General features: G+C 42.7%; 1 protein-coding gene and 1 long non-coding RNA gene across 4 annotated transcripts in view; one reads left to right on the top strand and one right to left on the bottom strand.

The window, feature by feature from the left end:
• The window catches only part of SEC14L1 (SEC14 like lipid binding 1), a 37553-nt gene extending 33296 nt beyond the window's left edge, over positions 1-4257 (bottom strand). The window contains exons 1-2 of one of the 3 annotated variants that reach the window (XM_081897715.1): positions 4020-4257; positions 482-572 (exon numbers count right to left, since the gene is read on the bottom strand). In XM_081897715.1, coding sequence (XP_081753841.1) covers positions 482-544 — 63 coding nt within the window. In that variant the 5' untranslated portion in view covers positions 545-572; positions 4020-4257. Of the gene's footprint in view, positions 1-481; positions 575-4019 lie in introns of all 3 variants that reach the window. The other 2 variants (XM_081897714.1, XM_081897716.1) reach the window with 2 other exon arrangements.
• A 5510-nt stretch (positions 4258-9767) lies between these two features.
• LOC309362516 lies at positions 9768-10501 on the top strand. Its single transcript, XR_014164993.1, has 2 exons — positions 9768-9857; positions 10106-10501. It is a non-coding gene; the product is annotated as an uncharacterized lncRNA (long non-coding RNA).
• The last annotated feature ends 7267 nt before the right edge of the window (positions 10502-17768 follow it).

The raw sequence follows: 17768 nt of genomic DNA, 5'->3' as shown, positions 1-17768 counted from the left end.
ACCATAGTCTGATATATTTTTAAAATACCATGGCTTTAGAGCTGCCTGACTGCTTTTGTTTTTCATCTAATCTAATCTCTAGATGCAACAGGCTCTGGAGACAGAGCAACAACCATAACTGTTGTTTATCAACTCACATATCATGCTAAAACTATAGCTAAGTTTCATTAATCATGGTTTGGTGTGGTGATGGAAATGATCCCATGAACTGCCTAATCTAGATGAACAGACAGCAAGAAACACAGAACATACTGTTCTAATTTCCCTCAGGTATTTGTTCCAGATCACCCGCTGAAACTTTTCAACCATCATATCCTGGAGCAAATGTGAAAGGCCTGCATAACTTATTTGTAACTGGAAATTGCCTTACATAGCACCCACTTCAGAGCAAACATACCTCATGGCACTCAGTTTTTATTAACCAATGTTACCCACCCAAGCAGTTAAGTAATTCATTAACATATTATAAACTGATACTTACAGCCATAATTAACTCAAAGGGCTTCTTATACACCCTCACGGGAGATTGGTATTTCTGCACCATGGTTGCACAGAGTTAGTACTATACAGATCTGGGAAAAGAGAACAAAAATAGTAGGAAATAAATGCATTTATTGACACTAATTTAAACAGTAACCATGGAGACTTTTTGCATGTTCCTTTTCATCACCAAAATTCCACATCCTGATGACATATGCAAGAAGATTTTGAGGACTGAGGACTCAAGGTCAATAATTTCTACTGGTGGTGCTACTATCAGAATATGTTCACGGTTGACCACGTGTTTAAAAAGGCAATAGCCAAGGTCATTACCATCATGGAATCTGAATAACTATACTGTACTAAGTCATAAATTAGTATCATTTACATGGGCTAAAATATGTGTGTTTGGGGTACTTAATCTACTATTTTAAGAAACACATTTCAGGCTCAATTAATAATTTCACATTCAGAGGATGGCAGAACATCAGCAGAACACCCTGCACAGTTACTGATACAGACCAGGAACAGGCATTACATCATCAACCACAGGAAGTACAAAGCAATATTTGTACTACATATGTGTTTTCACTTCAGCTATGGCATTTCAAGGTTGTGGTCCTCATGGTTTTACATAAGCTTGAATACACTAATAAATGCATTTGAAATAATCAGTAGCCAAAAGGCAACTAGGAATGCAATCCTACACCCACATATTTCCAGTCACGTCTGCAAGACTCCCTGTATTATACTTGCACGTGCCAGTTCCTTCACATAATGGCACCCGGACCTTGGGAGGCACCAATTCTGTATCTTTACTTAACTCCAAGAAGCTGAAAGTCAGAAAAGGATTTGTTCATCTCATCTCAATGGTGTAGGTTATGTTACTTGACAAGTGGCAAATAAAACCTTATAACAGGTTTCTATGCTATGTGCTACTTAAGCATATATTCAAGTAAATTTCTCTGAAAAGGAAATTAGAGGGGGTACCTTCCAAAAATCCAGTATGTTCTCATACTAAAACTAGCAGATCTCTATAATGTAAACAATATATCCTCAGACTCAACTACTTTAACTGGAAAATGTAGTAGGCAACTTCTTTTTAAAAATGGGACAAGGTATATTGAATATAATGGGAAAAACTAGGTATAAGATTTTATTCTTACTTTCTCTATTGATTTTTCCCATTAAAGTTGCTCTGAACATCATCTGTTTTTAGCAAAAAGAGGTCATAGAAAGTATGGAAATTATTCAGTATACCTAGAATAAGATTTTTGAATTAATATCTAAGAGTGACACATTGCCAAACTGTAAATAAAAAACTGACTATTTTGAAATCTGAATGCAACATGGGCTAATTATTAAAATTTAGCTCAGTCTTTCCCCAAGACTCAGGGTTGGTCCCAATCATTTTAATACACAGGAAATATTTTAAAGTAACAAAAAGAACAAATAATGAATATTTCATTCTTATAAACACAATAAAGATTGTAAGTAGTAAAATAAATATCTTCCAGGCATACATTTTGTATATCTTTAGTTAATTTACTTCTGCACAAGCACACAGAAGCTGATGAAAAATGCAATGCTCTACAGATACTGTAATTAATTGCCACTAGGGCACTTAGTAGGAAAACCCTTAAGGAATTAATGGGACTGAATACTACTGGCTGGTGTGTATTGCTTAACAATCAAGACTTCTTATGCACACACACACAAGAATGTACACAAATATTGTGTACACAGCCAACATAAATGGGTGTTAGGAGGCCATTCTGTTTATCATTTATTATTTGTCCCGCACCCATCTGACTGGGTTGTTCCAGGCAGTCTGGGTGGCTAGGACCAGTTTCTACAGCTACAGAAAAAAGTCTACAAATGGCTGCTTCTCCAAATTAGCTTCAGAATGCCAATGGAAGTTAACAGTCTCTTCCAAGATTCCAACAATAATTCTGTAAACAGCTAAAGGGAAGAATGTTGGAGGAAGATCAACTTTCTGCAACACAGTGATTGGCTTGTCAGCAAGCCACCAAACCATTATTCTTAGGAAGCTAGAAAGACAAGAACTACGTGAAAAGAAAAGTTTGGTCACAGGATTTTTGACACATCTAAGCAGAAAAACCCAATCCAAATAATGATAAAGTACAGGCTTGAAACAGTTTTCTTTCCTCTTTCTCACCACACTTGCAGTCTGCAAAGCAGTCGAAAGCAGAAACAGAAAAAGTCACCAAGTGTGACTAAGTTTGGGATCTATTTATTCTCAATTCATCTACCACAGACTCATAGAATTAAGTGACTTTAGTAAATTTAATAATCTCCTGTGCACTGTAGCCCCTTTCCAGCAACTGAAGTTGAAACGGCAAGTTTTAATGAGACAAATAACTTTCCCTAAACTTAAAAAAGAGGGGAAAGGGCTTAAGAACCACAGAAGAGAATCGGTGAGGAGGGAGGAAACTTCCCAAAGATTTGGCCACTATCCATCTGAACTATTTGGAGGTAGGGCAGTTTTAGGAGCCAGCTAGGGAACAACTGCCTAACTTCAGAATAGGCAAGCAGAAGAATAGCATAGGGAACAGAAAGCCACAGTGGGGGAGTATGGTGGAGGCTGGATGAGAAAGAAAGAAGTATTCTGGGGCAAAGCAAAGGGCACTCAAGTAAACAAAGCCTGAGTCTGGGGTTAATAAACTGAGAAGAAAATTAAAAGAGAGGAGGGAACAGCTGAGAGCTGCCAAGGGACAAAGGGGAGAGCCAAGGCTTTTAAGGACAAGCATGGGGAGAGATCAATGGGAAAGAAGCCAGAGAAAGACAGCAATGGCATATGCGGGAAAGCTGGAGGAGAGAATGTGAATGAGAATACGGGGAAGAGGTAGAATCTGGGTACCAGAAAGTGGTGGGTGGAAGGGAAGAGGCAGGCAGATAGAGGAAAGGATTGCGGAGGTAAGAGGTATGATGCACTGAGAATGCTGAAAGTCAGGTAGAAGTGGGAAGTCAGGAACAGGGAAATTAATAATAATAATAATAATATCCCGCCCATCTGGAGAGATTGGGGGGGGGGGTGAGATAATCCTCAAAAGAGGCATAAACCAGAGGAAGACAGGGAAGTCGGGGTGACCCAGGAGAAGTAAAAAAAAAGGAGCTGAGAAGAGGGGCGACGCCGAGAGGGAAGGCGAGCCAGGTGTGGGGCGACTCAGGGGGGGGGAGAGGATGGGACATGGCCAGAGGTGAAGAAGAAGAGAGAAAAGGAGGCGCAGGGGGGAGAGCATATTCGTGGACGGGGGGGGGGCAGCCGGGGGAGAGGAGCACTGAGGGTGGGAGTCAAAGGGAACTGGGGGGGGGGGGAGAAGGTGCTTAAAAGGGGAACCGGGGGTCGGCTAGTGGGGTTGAAGGGGGCCTCCTCAGGGAGGGAGGGAGGGAGGGGGCGGGGTGGGGGGAGCAGCCCGAGGAAGGCGCCGCTGTGTGGGGCAGCGGCGAGGGTAGAAGCCGAGCGGATGAAGGGGACCGGAGGGAGGGAGGGAGAAGCCGAGCGGCCGGGGACCCACCTTCTTCTTCTTCTTCTATCGCCAAGGCCGGCTGGTCTCTTGTCTCATGTCGGCTCCCTGCTCGGCTCCCTCCTTCGGGTGTTGCTGCCCCCGCCGGTTCCGGAGGGGGGAAGAGGAGGAGGAGGGAGGGGGGAACAGAGAGCGGAGACGGCCCGGCTCGTTGTTAGCCAGTGACGGAGCAGAGGAGGGGCCCGGCTGCCTTCCAACCCGTGCGCCTGCGCACTGTGAGGAGGCGCGGGGACGCTCCACCCCGCCCCTGCACCTCCGTCTGCGCATGCTCCCAAGAGGCGGCCGCTCGCGCCGGCTGTGTGGAACGCTCAGAGCGAAGGCGCGCAGCTGTTTTTGCGCAGCAAGTGGGGTCGTTTCTACCGTGTTGCTGTGGCAGCTGATTGCTATAGAGAACGCCGCTGAATGGGCGCAGTCGATCGAGCATGGCTTTCGTCCACCAGCAGAACACACGGAACATGGTGCAAAAATCGCACTTTTTTCTAAATACCGTGCATCCTCTGAACCACAACTGGGATTGTTTCGGTTATAATACCCCCCCTTTTTTGTGCTGTCTCTGTACTCCGATCTGTTGGTATTGTTATTTTTTTCTCCGCTCCTTCTGTATATAAGATTGTTTCATAACTGAAAACCAGTAAAACTCAAATTAAAGCATAGGTACAGGTAAAGGTACCCCTGACCATTAGGTCCAGAGAGAACGCCACTACGCTTTCTGGAGCCGGCTCACTCATAAGGCAGGTTGAAGTAGCTGCCGCCAATGTCAAAACACTCTTCCCAACTGGTGGGGGCAGGGGGCAACACATAAAGAACATAAAACATCGTAATTATGTGTGACACAACATCACACACAAAAAACCTCTTGTGTTCATTTGTACTGCATATACAACATACCAATGTGTTACTTTTAATTCATTTTAATGTGACACACAGTACTGTACAATAATATGCCGTGCATAGTGTTATGGGTGGGGGACTGAGCTGGATGATCTCTTTGGGTCCCTTTCAGTTTGGGGGTTCTGTTAGCGTTAAACAGGTTGGACAAGTTTCTCTTGGCAGGTGTTATTTGTTACAGAAACTGAAGACGGGTTGCTCTTAATTACTCTCCGTATCAGTGGCCAGCAGAGATTTCAATGATCTGCCTCACCCCTGCCGCACGTGTGTGTGTAAGTAATAGACCTGGAAAACTGAGTGGCTGCAGTGAATTTTGGGTGCCTACGCTCGACCTGCATATTTTCAAATAAACACCAATATTACAAAAGACCAGTAAGCCTCCTTTGACCTTATTCCAAAGGAAATAAAATCTAGGTAGGTGCTACACCTATGAAACTCCTCACCACTTGAGGAATTGTGGTAAACAATATTATAATTCCATAATAAATTAGCACAAGCTGGATTTTGTTTGTTTTTAATGCCAGGATTCAGCCCTAGAGCACGTCAGTTTTTAAAAAAATTAAAAGTGCCTCTGAGAACAGATAATCTTTGCCTCACCATTGAAAATCTGAGCTGGTGGAAGTGGACTTCCATGTAAACTTCAGCAACTGTGCCTGCAGTGTTTTTGCTTCAGTCTGCTCCAGTCTAGTGCTCTTCATCCCAAAGCCAAAACATCTGAGCCTGCCAGTCTAGTGCAAGCAAACACTAGTCTTATAAAACTGCAAGTTTCAGAATCTCATTGCATCATCCTTGGAACAGACGAGAGTCTGCTGTTTTGAGAAAGACTTGTGGGAGTTAATCATGCCCAAAACACAGCTCTTCAGGAGGCTGGTTTCTTTCTAGTGTCACAGGGGAGGAAGAGTTTTGCTTGTCTTAACACCCTATAGCAGGCCAATTTGTATAGGCATGTTGATGTAATGCTACCCAACTATTCACTGGGTCAGATACGTGGGAAGGAATGTTTCAGAGGCACGTTCTGCAGGAAGCGTTCTTATATTTGGATATTTTACTTCTGTGCACTTGACTGGGGATTCTGGGACATGTTCTGGTGTTTGCAGTCTAAGCCTGGTGAACTTAGCTGTCAACTCACGAGAGTGAACCCTAGAACACTCCCAATGCACCAACTGGTTCTGCGTTTTGGAAGAGAAGCTTGAACCTGGTGACCAAGCTCTCTTTCAAGTTGCCCACCGTGTTACTGAGCGTCTAATTAAGCAACTTCTGTTAAGCTTCTGCTCAAGTCCAGAGTTCCTAGGAATGCAGCTTGAAAGCCCAATGCCGTATTTTAAGAATCAGTCTCTGTGCGGTTACTCAAGAAAACAACTGTAAACAGTTCTCATGCTTTTATGGGTGGAGAGGGGAAATCAGTATTTATATTATTGTTGGATCATTTTTTGTTAGCCTCAAAGAAGAAGTGAGTTTTGTTTTGTTTTAATTAAATATTAGCCAATGTGTTTGTCTGTAACCAGAAAAGGGTGAGTGTAAACAGTGCAGACTTTGAAATCAAGCCATAATAATATTTTTCCATACACAAACTTTTACTGTTTATTAATGGCCGTTGAGACAGAATCTGGTATGAGCTATTAAGGTTGTGACTCTCACATGGTTCCTTCTCACACTGCCAGAATTGGGGATTTGGTTTGTTGTTCTGTGCAGGAATTTCCTTATTTATTTTTCCTTTCCCCCAACAGAGGTTCTCAAGCTACTGTTAACAAACTCTTCCTCCAGAGTAATGAATATTTGACTTGTTTCAATATATACATATGCTCCAGGATTACTCTTAAGAAAAGTGATTTACTACATTGTAGTCTATTAATTTATATAAAAAAACAAAAAAACCCAATTCCTATGCCTTTAATAGCAACTTAAAACCGTAAGAACCACCCCGCTGAATCAGACCAGTCCAGCAGTCTCTTCCCACAGTGGCCAGCCTATGGGATGCCCACAAGGAGGGCATGAGCACAACAGTCCACTTGTACTCCTCAGCCACTGCTATAGGAGGTAAGGCACATTCTTCATAGTGGCTGTTGTGAGTTTGGGGTGGAAGAGCTGGCTGCAGGCGAGATCCTTCTAACCCCTGGATTAGAAGCCAGGCTACCTTCTTGTGTTGAAGAGACAGCCTAGGAGATTGGCCGTTAAGGGAAACAAAGGAAAGGGGGCTCTGTGAGAGATGGCAAATGGATGGGGCCCCTTCCTCCAGCGCATGGTTTGAAATGCAAAAGACCAGAGTAGAAAGTGTGTGATGCAAGCCAGAAGCTGTAAGAGCAATGTTTTATTTCTGTTTGAATCCAAGGCTTCCTGTGGGAAAACAATACCATTTTGGGGTCTAAATGCTGTGAACCCCTCCACTGTAGGTTCAGGTTGTATATATGTGTAAATAAACCATATATCATAAAGATACCACAGTCTCTGCTGTGCCTCATTCCAAAAGGAAATACCCTGGGTGACCAACTGGAACCTCGCTCCACTCGGAGACTGGGGTGGCGTGCAACAGTGGCCTTGCCCTATGAATTTATCCGAGCTCCTTTTAAAGCCAGCCAGGTTACCTGCAAAAACCAGCAGATGAAACCTTTCATGATATTGGCATAAGCATCATTATCTGCTAATGTCTGCAGATCAAGCTGTTGAAGGCAAATGAGTAGGGGTCTGTTAAAAAAGTTGGCAACGTTATCAGAGAGCAATGTGGAATGGTGGAAATTTTCCAAGAGTAAGTTACTCTGTCTCTGATTGTTCAATAAATACTTTAATCTAGAACTGATGTTTAATAAGCCACAGTATATATATGCAGTCCCAAACTCCCCTACTGATTGTATCCTTTTTATGACATCACTTTAACTAGTTTCTCAAATTACTTTATCTTTCCTTATCTAAGATGTTGTAATGAAATGAACTCAATTCTGTATGAAGGATAATACAAAAGGTTCTCAGCATTATACTGTAATGTATAATGTTTTTGTTGTTGTTTTTTGGCATTTTGGTTTTCTTTATTCAGGTCAGGGGTTTATAGTTCTTTGTCTGCCCTGATTAAATTATTCCTGGGCCATATGTGGCATATTTAAAAGATCAGCTTGTGAATGGAGAGAGAGATTTTTAAAAGAGAAGACAGCTCTATAGACAGCATTTTAACAAAGCGTTAACATTTGTGTGTGTGTGTGTGTGAAGTGTACAGAAAGTAGTTTACCATTCATCACTATCATAAATATCCCTCCCCTGATTCTAAAGAAAAACATTTTGATTTAAATTTAATATGTTACAATAAAACCTTTCCCGGCTCCCTCAAGAGTACAGAGCGTTTTGTGAAAATAAACCCATATTAAGCAACTCTTCTTTGCTTGCAACACAGAATTAGCAACACAGATTCTCATTATGTAGTCATTTCCTGAAAGTAGGACACAAGCTTCTGAAAATGGGCACTTTTCCAAATCAGCAATTTCTGGATTGGCATCAGATAACCTCAGCACATTACATCATCTTGCTGTTGCGTATAAACCTATCCGGCCAACACAAGGTACCTGTGGCTTCTCATTGGATGGTTGCTTGGACAGATTCCCTCCCTCCTTCCAGTTAAAAATTGGCTTTAGCTTCCTCTTTGCTGCAAATACCTGGAAGTGAGAGGAGAAACAGTTTGCCTTAGGGTAGGGATGGGGAATGTCAGTCTGAGGGGCCAAATGCATCCCTTTAGGCTGGTCAAGTTTTGGTTGGAACTTTCCCCAGGTGCTCCACTGCCACTGCTCAAATCCTCATGTGTTTTTGCTTAGCTGGATATGTCCTTGTACTCTGATAATGATTCTTTCCTGCACAGATGGAAGTGTGTGTGTGTGTGTGTGTGTGTGTGTGTGTGTGTGTTTAGAAGGTAGCCTACTGCTTAAAAAAAAAAAAGACATTTGTTGCTCCTCACACTTGTCTCTTGGGAAAAAGTCCACGGACATTTCACCCTCAGATGGTGGTCCAGAAAGCAATATGGACTTTTCAGGCTAAAAACAGTTCTGGGGCAGGCGGGGGCTTCATCTGTGCCAGATTTGATTCACTTATTGTCTCCCTCCCCTCACTAGCCTCTTTAGACGTTTCAGTAGGAAAGGTGCTCTAATCTTTGAAATTCTCTTTTTCTATTCATTCAATGCTGTTATATCTTTTTTTTCTTTTACATGTGGCAACCAGAACTGTGCACAGGATTCCATATGTGGTTATGCTATGGATAAAATGGTGCTACGATATCCGCCGTTTATATTTTCAGTCTGTTTATAACACTAAACTTGCCTTTTCTTTTCCCTCAGCTTCTTGTACTATTTCTGCCTGGTCTTCATTCATCCGTTCCCATTAAAATTATCATGGACAGATCAAATTAGTTCAAGTGCCAGCATTCTGCCTTCCCATCTTCCAAAGTCCATGTACTATTGCCCAAAGTTTATGCAAAACCAGAAGTGGCATGCATCTAAGCCCCAAGCCCGACTCACGGAGATTATGAAACAGGGTGAGCATGTGGCCACAACAGCCTTAGCAAGCCAAACCCCTATTTCCATCCTGCAAAGCTAACAAGCAATTCATGCCACGGTTTCCAAACAGATACAGAATTAAGTGCCATCATTCACCCGGTCTTAGGATTAATGAAGCTGCAAAGCATCTTGCTGACATCAAAGGAAATGGCACATACACACAAATGGAGGAAGTTCTGATATAATTTAAATGAAATGTCAGTTCTATAAATGTAAGCCAAATTGGAATTTTGCCCAAATTTGAGATTTGGTCAGAATAACAACTATACATGATGAATAACAGCACCAACCAGGGGAAAGACATAACATCTTACAAGGACAGGAATAACTGCCACACCCAGGAAGAACAAGGATATAGTCTGAGTTCCTCACTTGTAATTTTATAAATCATTTAATGTGTCAACACGAATAGGTAAAGGTAAAGGTACCCCTGCCCGTACGGGCCAGTCTTGACAGACTCTGGGGTTGTGCGCCCATCTCACTCAAGAGGCCAGGGGCCAGCGCTGTCCGGAGACACTTCCGGGTCACGTGGCCAGCGTGACATTGCTGCTCTGGCGAGCCAGAGCTGCACACGGAAACGCCGTTTACCTTCCCGCTAGTAAGCGGTCCCTATTTATCTACTTGCACTTTGATGTGCTTTTGAACTGCTAGCACGAATAGAGGTTATTAATATTGCAGTTGTTGTATAAGTGGTTATTATTATGACCAGAATGTAATTGAAATTAGTAAGTTTTTGCAACACAGAAATAAAGAAAATCATCAAATCTAGCACACAGGGGCCCACTTTATCTAGATTATATAATTCGGTATTTGAACAATTGGCATTAATAACTGTATTATAAATTGGTATTGTTATAATGAGGCTATTATTGGACTGTAATTGAAAACTAACAAAAATATTATTAAAAAATCAAAACTATAAAAAACACACCCCTCAATGTTACATTCAGTGTTGTTGTTTTTTTACAATGGAACTTTTGGAATCAAAGTTTGAGAGATATTAAGTATTACTAATTTTAAGTGTTATATCTCAAGTTGCAGAAGCTTTACCACCCCACCCCCCAAAAAATCACCTGGGTGGAATGGGAGGACTGTGGTGCATAGCAGAATGAATGGTTTGAAATAACATTGCTGCATGAAAATGAATGAATTTAGAATGACAGCTCCAGACAAAACAGCTTGCATGGAAGAATCCACCATTTGGTTCTTTCATCACCAACAGCAAACATCTCTCCAATTGTCATATGTTGGCAGATGACAAGAGCTAGGAGAACAAAGGTGGGGGACACAGAATAAGATCAAGATTTCAAGATTTCTCTGAAGTTATATACAGGAGGGGGGAAATACTTTCCTGTCTTGAATTCTTTCAGAGATTAACAATACAAACATTCCACGTTTCTTTACTCAGTTCAGTGGTCTGGGTTCAGTAATTTTCTATGAAATGCACAATAGAGCTCTCTCTCTCTCTCTCTCTCTCTCTCTCTCTCTCTCTCACACACACACACACCTTTTACTAGTTGATAATGAAAACTTATGGGATATTAAAAAATGTGTTCTGCAAACTGCAATTGGAGGGGCCTTCTGAGAAGAGACAGAGGCTGAGTGAATTATCGGAAGGATGTGAGACCCTGTGCCACGCCCTAACAAAAGTTTGACTGAATGCTTGCAACTGTGGATGAGGCCCAGTAGTGTGTGTTGCCCCCAGAAGGTACATCAACATCACTTAGCTTAAAGTAAATCATCAGAGGCTGTAGGAAAATACCTGACTTTTTTGTGAGTCACCTTTTGTGGTTGTTCCAGTGGAATACAAATCTGATCTTGTGAGCAACTCACGCAAGGTTTTCCTGGCCTCAGGCTTCTCAGAAACTGGAAGAGGAAGTCGGGGGTGGGAAGCCCCTCTACCTCATGTGTGACCAAAAGAGAGAAAGAACCACCTGAACTAAATCCGGGGGGGGGGGGGGAGACGTAAAATTTCCACTTAAAAACTTCCTGCCCAACTCCTTCTAATAAACCATTAGCAGCTCAGCCATAAAAAGAGGAAAGTCACACAGAGAAAAGCTGAAAGATATAACATTTATAAATTATGTACATGAAACAAATGTGCATGTTATGCTCATTTTTGCATTGTTTAGTTTGCGTCTTTTAATTGTGGGGAGAACAAAGGCACTTCACCTGAGCGCTGGAAAGCATACTTCCCCAAGCACCACAGACCACATATTGACTTTCGAGGGCTCCTCAGGAATACCTCACACATCTCAGACTGTGATGACTGAGAAAAAGACAGCTGAGATGGTCAAGAAACTAATGATAGCACATCCAATACCACAATCTATAGGTTGTCTGTGCTTCTGTGGAATCTATTACTGTACATTTCTAGCAGGCTCAAAGCAAAAGCAGCCATCAGGGTGGGCAGAAGGATATTAAAAGTTTTTATGTTTCTTTTTAAACAAAATCTTTGCCTTCCAGTATGTTCATTATCTTTGTATCCAGCTTTCTGAGGGCAGGCAAATTCAAGGTGGCTTACAAGAAGCATGTTCACCAGTATAATTTTCTGCTCCTGAGACTTCTTTTGTGCCAGGGAGCAAAATAATCACATTCCCTTTCAGAAACTGCTCAAAAAAAGAAGCCAACAATTGGCAGGCAGTTAATGGAAAGGTGGCTGCTGTATATTTTGCTCCTTACCTCAGTCCTGAAGATTTCTCTGGTTTACAAGCCTAGATGGAAAGTTACCAGCTGAAAGCAACATACACATTAGTGGCTTAAAACACCATGAGGTAATTTCCCCTCTGTTGCATTTCAAGGGATATTTTTACCTTGCTGTCCAGACCAGAGAGGGGGTGGGGATGTCTTTACCCGATGCACGTTACCCAATTTGTTTCTCTGCATACTCAGACACCCAAACTCCAACAAAGCTATCATCTGCGCACACAGCAAAGGATATATGAAATGTACACACCTCAGCTCAACTGCAGCTGACTTTTTCAAATCAGATGGAGACTGCTTTAAGAGGAAACGCATCAAATGGGTAATTCTCAAGAAACTATAGGCTACAAATGGATTGGGGCTAATGTCATGTATACTCAGCTTCAAACACAAGTGGCGAGAAGGCAATGAAGCTGGAGTAAGTGGCAATGTGGATGCAGCCATAGATGCAAAAACATCACTGGTGTCAAAAGTGCAGTTGCTGGAAGTTCAGAGATGCTTGGTAAGAAAAAAGAAAATTAAGAATGATTGTTTCCTGGAAAGGATGCATGCTGGAGAAGTATGGTAGATAATTGCACCTACTACGCACACGCAAGCCTGAGTTCTAAAATTAGAATTTCCAATTCATGAAAGCCCCTTCATGGATCACTGCCTTGCTGTGGCGAAGGAGCTTGAATAACTCAGAGGAGCTATGAGCTATGCCATGCAGGGCCACCCAAGATGGACAGGTCATAGTGGAGAGTTTTGACCAAACGTGATCCACCTGGAGCAGGAACCGGCAAGCCATTCCAGTATCCCTGCCAATAAAACTCCATGGACAAAGACAACAGGCATATAAAAGTTATGAGGCTGGAAGATGAGGTCCATATAGTAAAAGCTATGGTTTTCCCCGTAGTGATGTATGGAAGTGAGAGCTGGACCATAAAGAAGGCTGATCGCCGAAGAATTGACGCTTTTGAATTATGGTGCTGGAGGAGACTCTTGAGAGTCCCATGGACTGCAAGAAGATCAAACCTCTCCATTCTGAGGGAAATCAGTCCTGAGTGCTCACTGGAAGGACAGATCGTGAAGATGAGGCTCCAATACTTTGGCCACCTCATGAGAAGAGAAGACTCACTGGAAAAGACCCCGATGTTGGGAAAGATGGAGGGCACAAGGAGAAGGGGACAACAGAGGACGAGATGGTTGGATAGTGTTCTTGAAGCTACCAGCATAAGTTTGACCAAACTGTGGGAGGCAGTGGAAGACAGGAGTGCTTGGCGTGTTCTGGTCCATGGGGTCACGAAGAGTCGGAAACGACTAAACAACTAAACAACAACAACAACAATTCATGAAAGAGATCCTAGAATCACTGAAGGTGATCTTAGCACAAATATTAACTCAGGATGCTGCAACTGGAGAGCAATATCAACAACGAAGGATACAGAGAGTATCTTCAAGCACAACCCTGAATACAAAATAAGAGAACATTGTACACTAAATATCTCAATGCAACATGTACTAGAACTCAGAATAATGGGAGCTTAAAGAATATACATATATATGCAGTCTCAGATAAATCTTGAAGAGGTATAAACAATTTTACACATCACTATTTAATGTCACCAGGTTCAAGGGTTCAATGCAGTGCATTGATTCTCTGTGTTAAATCTTGTAGTTGAGAAACTGTGTATGAGGACGACTCCGACAATCAGAAGGCAAACGGAAATGTTAGGAATTATTGGGAAGTAGCCAATGCCCTTGAATCAGGTCTCGCCTGTTGCTGTTTTATCTCCAGGGGTACATTCCAGTTATGCCACATGTTCCTATTGCAGAGTCTAGCTGAGTAAGAAGTGGAAAGTGTTTGCCATAGATGGCAATGACTAGGGCCAGTGCTTATTATACGAAGCAAAGCAGCTTCACCCCCATGTACAGTACTCAGGGTAAGGTGCCTGTATGGTGCTTCTGCATTTAGTCTTTATTTTGAATTGGTTAGCAACATTTGCTCATTTTAAAAAATGCATTGGGGTGCAGGGAGGAGGAGAGGAATGACGCTGGAAGAAGCTTTGCTAACTTCACACTTTTTAAATTCTGCTGACACCGGCACTCTTTGAAGAAGCAAATGGCCTTGGTCAGATTTTTGGCAAGCAAACAAATCCACTTTCTAACGAAATCTACAGCAAGTGGAATTTAGGTCACTGCACAGCTGTGTTCAGTTTATTCCCAGCAGCTCTTTAAATATTTAAGAAATGGCCGTCCAATTATGTCACTGATAAAACAAAAACATTTTTTTAAAAACAGGCAGTGCGCTCATTCAAATATTTCCAGGACTAGTGTTTCCCCTTTCGTCTACAGTTCTATGGTTCTATGTTTTCTAATGTTGGGACACAAAAAAGAATTCCTGGTTTCTCATCATAGTACCTTGTTATGTCAACCAGGCTGTGACAGTAAACAAGAGATGTCACGTCCAAAGGATTCCACCACCACTTCTTGTGTTGTCTGTTTTAAACAAAGTTGCTATACTGCTTTGCCAAGTTATTCAGATGAGTTTACAACATTAAGAGTAAAATAATAAAAGCAATAGAACTAGTTTCCATATTTCTTAGGCAAGGCTGCGGTACCCACAACAGATCAGAAACAGGGGCAGAGCCAGGATTTATGTTAAGGCTTTATATTAAGAGGGGCAGAACCTCAGTCAGTTAAGAACTTTTATTGATTTAGGGGGGCAGCTGTCCTCCCCCCCCCTTGGCTACACCCATGATCAGAAACTTCATGGAGGAACTATATTAACATGCTAAAGATGTATTTAGACCGGCTGATCTATTTCCAGGGTAAGGAGAGGCGAAGTTATTCCTTTATCACTTCTTGACTTAAGACTTTTGTTTGTGCTGTTTTTGTGCTTCACACACTACTTGCAGGAGCCTGGAGCCAGGGTGGGACTCTATCCCATGCATCACAATGGGCTAATTTATTTGAGCACATACAAAACAGAGCATTGCTCTCTTTTTAAAGAACACAGGAAGGCAAGATTGCATGTTTAGACATATTCTTCAGTGTTAAGGTGATTGGTGCATTGTTACCACTGCAGTTTGGAACATCAGGAGTGCAGAAAGCTGCCTTACTAAGTCACACTATCAGTCTATCTAAATAGTATTGTCTATGACAGGGGTGCAGCACTACAGGTCCTGGGGCAGAATGTGGCCTTCTAAGCCTATCTTTCTCCTCCCCATGCAATGTTGCTGACCACCCAGTGCTATGCCTTCATTTAACTACTTCTGCCTGGCTGGAAGATGCCACTGAAGTATGATAGTGCCTATTGCTTGCCTATATGTAGAGGTGCATGTGTAGAAACCTGTGACTTTTGCATGGGCTGAAATGTAGCCTACTGTACAAATGAGTCACATCTGTTGTTCCACCCACTTTTGCCTCTGGCCCCGCCCACCAGCAGCATGCATCCCCAGAAGGTTGTCTACACGGCAATGTGGTCTTCTTCAAGCTGAAAAAGGTTTCCTGCCCCTGGTCTACAATGACCAGGCATTGCCAGTCCTAGTGGAGATGGTAGAGAATGATCCTGGGACTTTCTGCATGCAGAGCAGATGCCATACCACCACTGAGCTGCAGGAGAGATGAGCAATTTTTAGGGTTTTTTCCCCATTTCTTGTTTTTCCAGTCTTAAATCCAGTTCTTCACATTTCCAGATCCGTTTGCAATTTTTAGGAAATAAAGTCCCCATGAAAATCCACCAACTCTTTAGAAAAACTGTCTGCGGACAAACGCTGGCTCCCTCGGCCTGTAAAGCAAGATGAGTGGTGCAACCCGAGTTATCTGTGGCTGGACTTAACCGTCAGGGGTCCTTTACCTTTAACTTTTTTTTTTAGCTCCCTCTTATGCAAAAACTCCTATGTGAGTTTGCACAAGTAACCTAGATGATAACCAGTGCTATTTTTCTAGAAAAAGAGGTGCCCTCACCGTGAACACCTCTATTGTTCTGTTATAATGGTAATGGCACCACTTGAGTGGTGCTGGAACTGAGTTCCTGCTAAAAAAAAAAAAAAGCCGTAACGATAACTATATGGAAACCTAAGAGCCATGATGCTCCTGCACTCAAGAAAAATTCTCTCTCTCTTAATATCTATAAAGCGTACCTGACTGTGAGACTTGGGATCATTCTTGAACACTCCCAAAACAATATGCTGACCTTCTTGGCAGTTTGTAGAAAGGACAAACCGCTGCTCTTGCTAAACATAGAGTGCACTGAAGCACCTGACGTCAGGCAATTAACTACAAGATGGTTTATGGATGAGAAGTCTCCTGGGGGACCACTAAATCCAAAAAAGTCAGCAAACCCTGGAATTAAAAGCCTTGTGTGTTTACCAAGTGGAAAAGGACCAAGAATTGATCTCAGAGGAAATTCTTAAGTGTTCCTGCAGTTTCCCCAACTGCAAGCTGCAGGGTTGTTGGGGTTTTGTTTGTTTTTTTGGTGTTTTGCTGTTGTTGCTCACTAGGGAATGATTTGGAAGGTGTATAAATAGAGATAAATAAAAGTAGGCATTGTGTGGAGAACGTGGATACAGGAGCACTAGAACACATGGACGTTCAGTGAAGCTGAATGCTGGAAGGTTCAGGGTGGGGGAAAGTACTTCTGAGCACAGCACACACTTAAAACTGTGGGATTCATTTCCACAAGTTGTAGTGATGGCCACCAACCTGGATGGCTTTAAAAAGAGTTTTTGGCAAATTCCTGGAGGATAAGGCTATCAAAGGCTACCAGTTATGATGGCCGTGTTGCTCCTTCAATGCTGGAGGCAGTAGGCCTCTGAATAACAGTGACTAGGACTCACAAGAGCTCTTGTGCTCTCTTGAGGGTTTCCCATGGGCATCCGGTTGGCCACTGTGAGAAATGGATGCTGGACTAAATGGGCTACTGCCCTAACTCAGCAGGCTTCTTCATACATGATGGAGGAAGAGAGGAGTTTTCAGGCTGGTGCAGAATGTCACTCAATGGTTAAGGTCACCCCTGCTAAACAAGTGAACTGTGGCAGCAGCAGCAGCCTTTGCTCCCCTTGTGCTCTTCCTCTGGGTGGCTACATGGATTGGGACTCAAAAGGAAAAGGCACGCTTTATCATGATTGGGTAACAGAACTGGGAGCAAGACGAGAATTTTCAGCTGAAACAACATGAGGGGGGAAGGGTTAAGTGCAGCCCTTATGTGCCAGACTGCACACTTTAGGGATGGACAACTTTTTCCAGCCAGGGGGCAACCTCTTAGTGGCTGTATGCTAGTGACGGGAAGGGTGAACTGTAAAATTCAGGCATGGCAACAGATTTATTTCTGCCAACCATGTTAATATACAGCTGAAATACAATCATCTCCAAGTGATTCCACAACAGTGCAAAGTGAGGGAAAGTGTCATGTGGGGAAAGTCCTGAGGGCCACACTGAGAGGACTGGAGGTCACATTTGGCCCCCAGGCCTGTGGCTTCCCATTCCATGTTGTGAGATGAGATAAGGGCTTAGGAAAAAGTGACGCACTAAACCAAATTTCAGCTCTGCCCTCACACTACATTCCAACATGGTTACTGAAGTGCAATGGCTCTTATAACCCAGTCCTAGATATGTTTGTTTGGTCTACTTAATTTTA

The sequence above is a fragment of the Podarcis melisellensis genome, assembly GCF_964234715.1.
Source record: "Podarcis melisellensis genome assembly, chromosome: 2".
In the NCBI taxonomy this organism is placed as follows: Eukaryota; Metazoa; Chordata; class Lepidosauria; order Squamata; family Lacertidae; genus Podarcis; species Podarcis melisellensis.
This window is presented reverse-complemented; position numbering and strand designations above follow the sequence as displayed.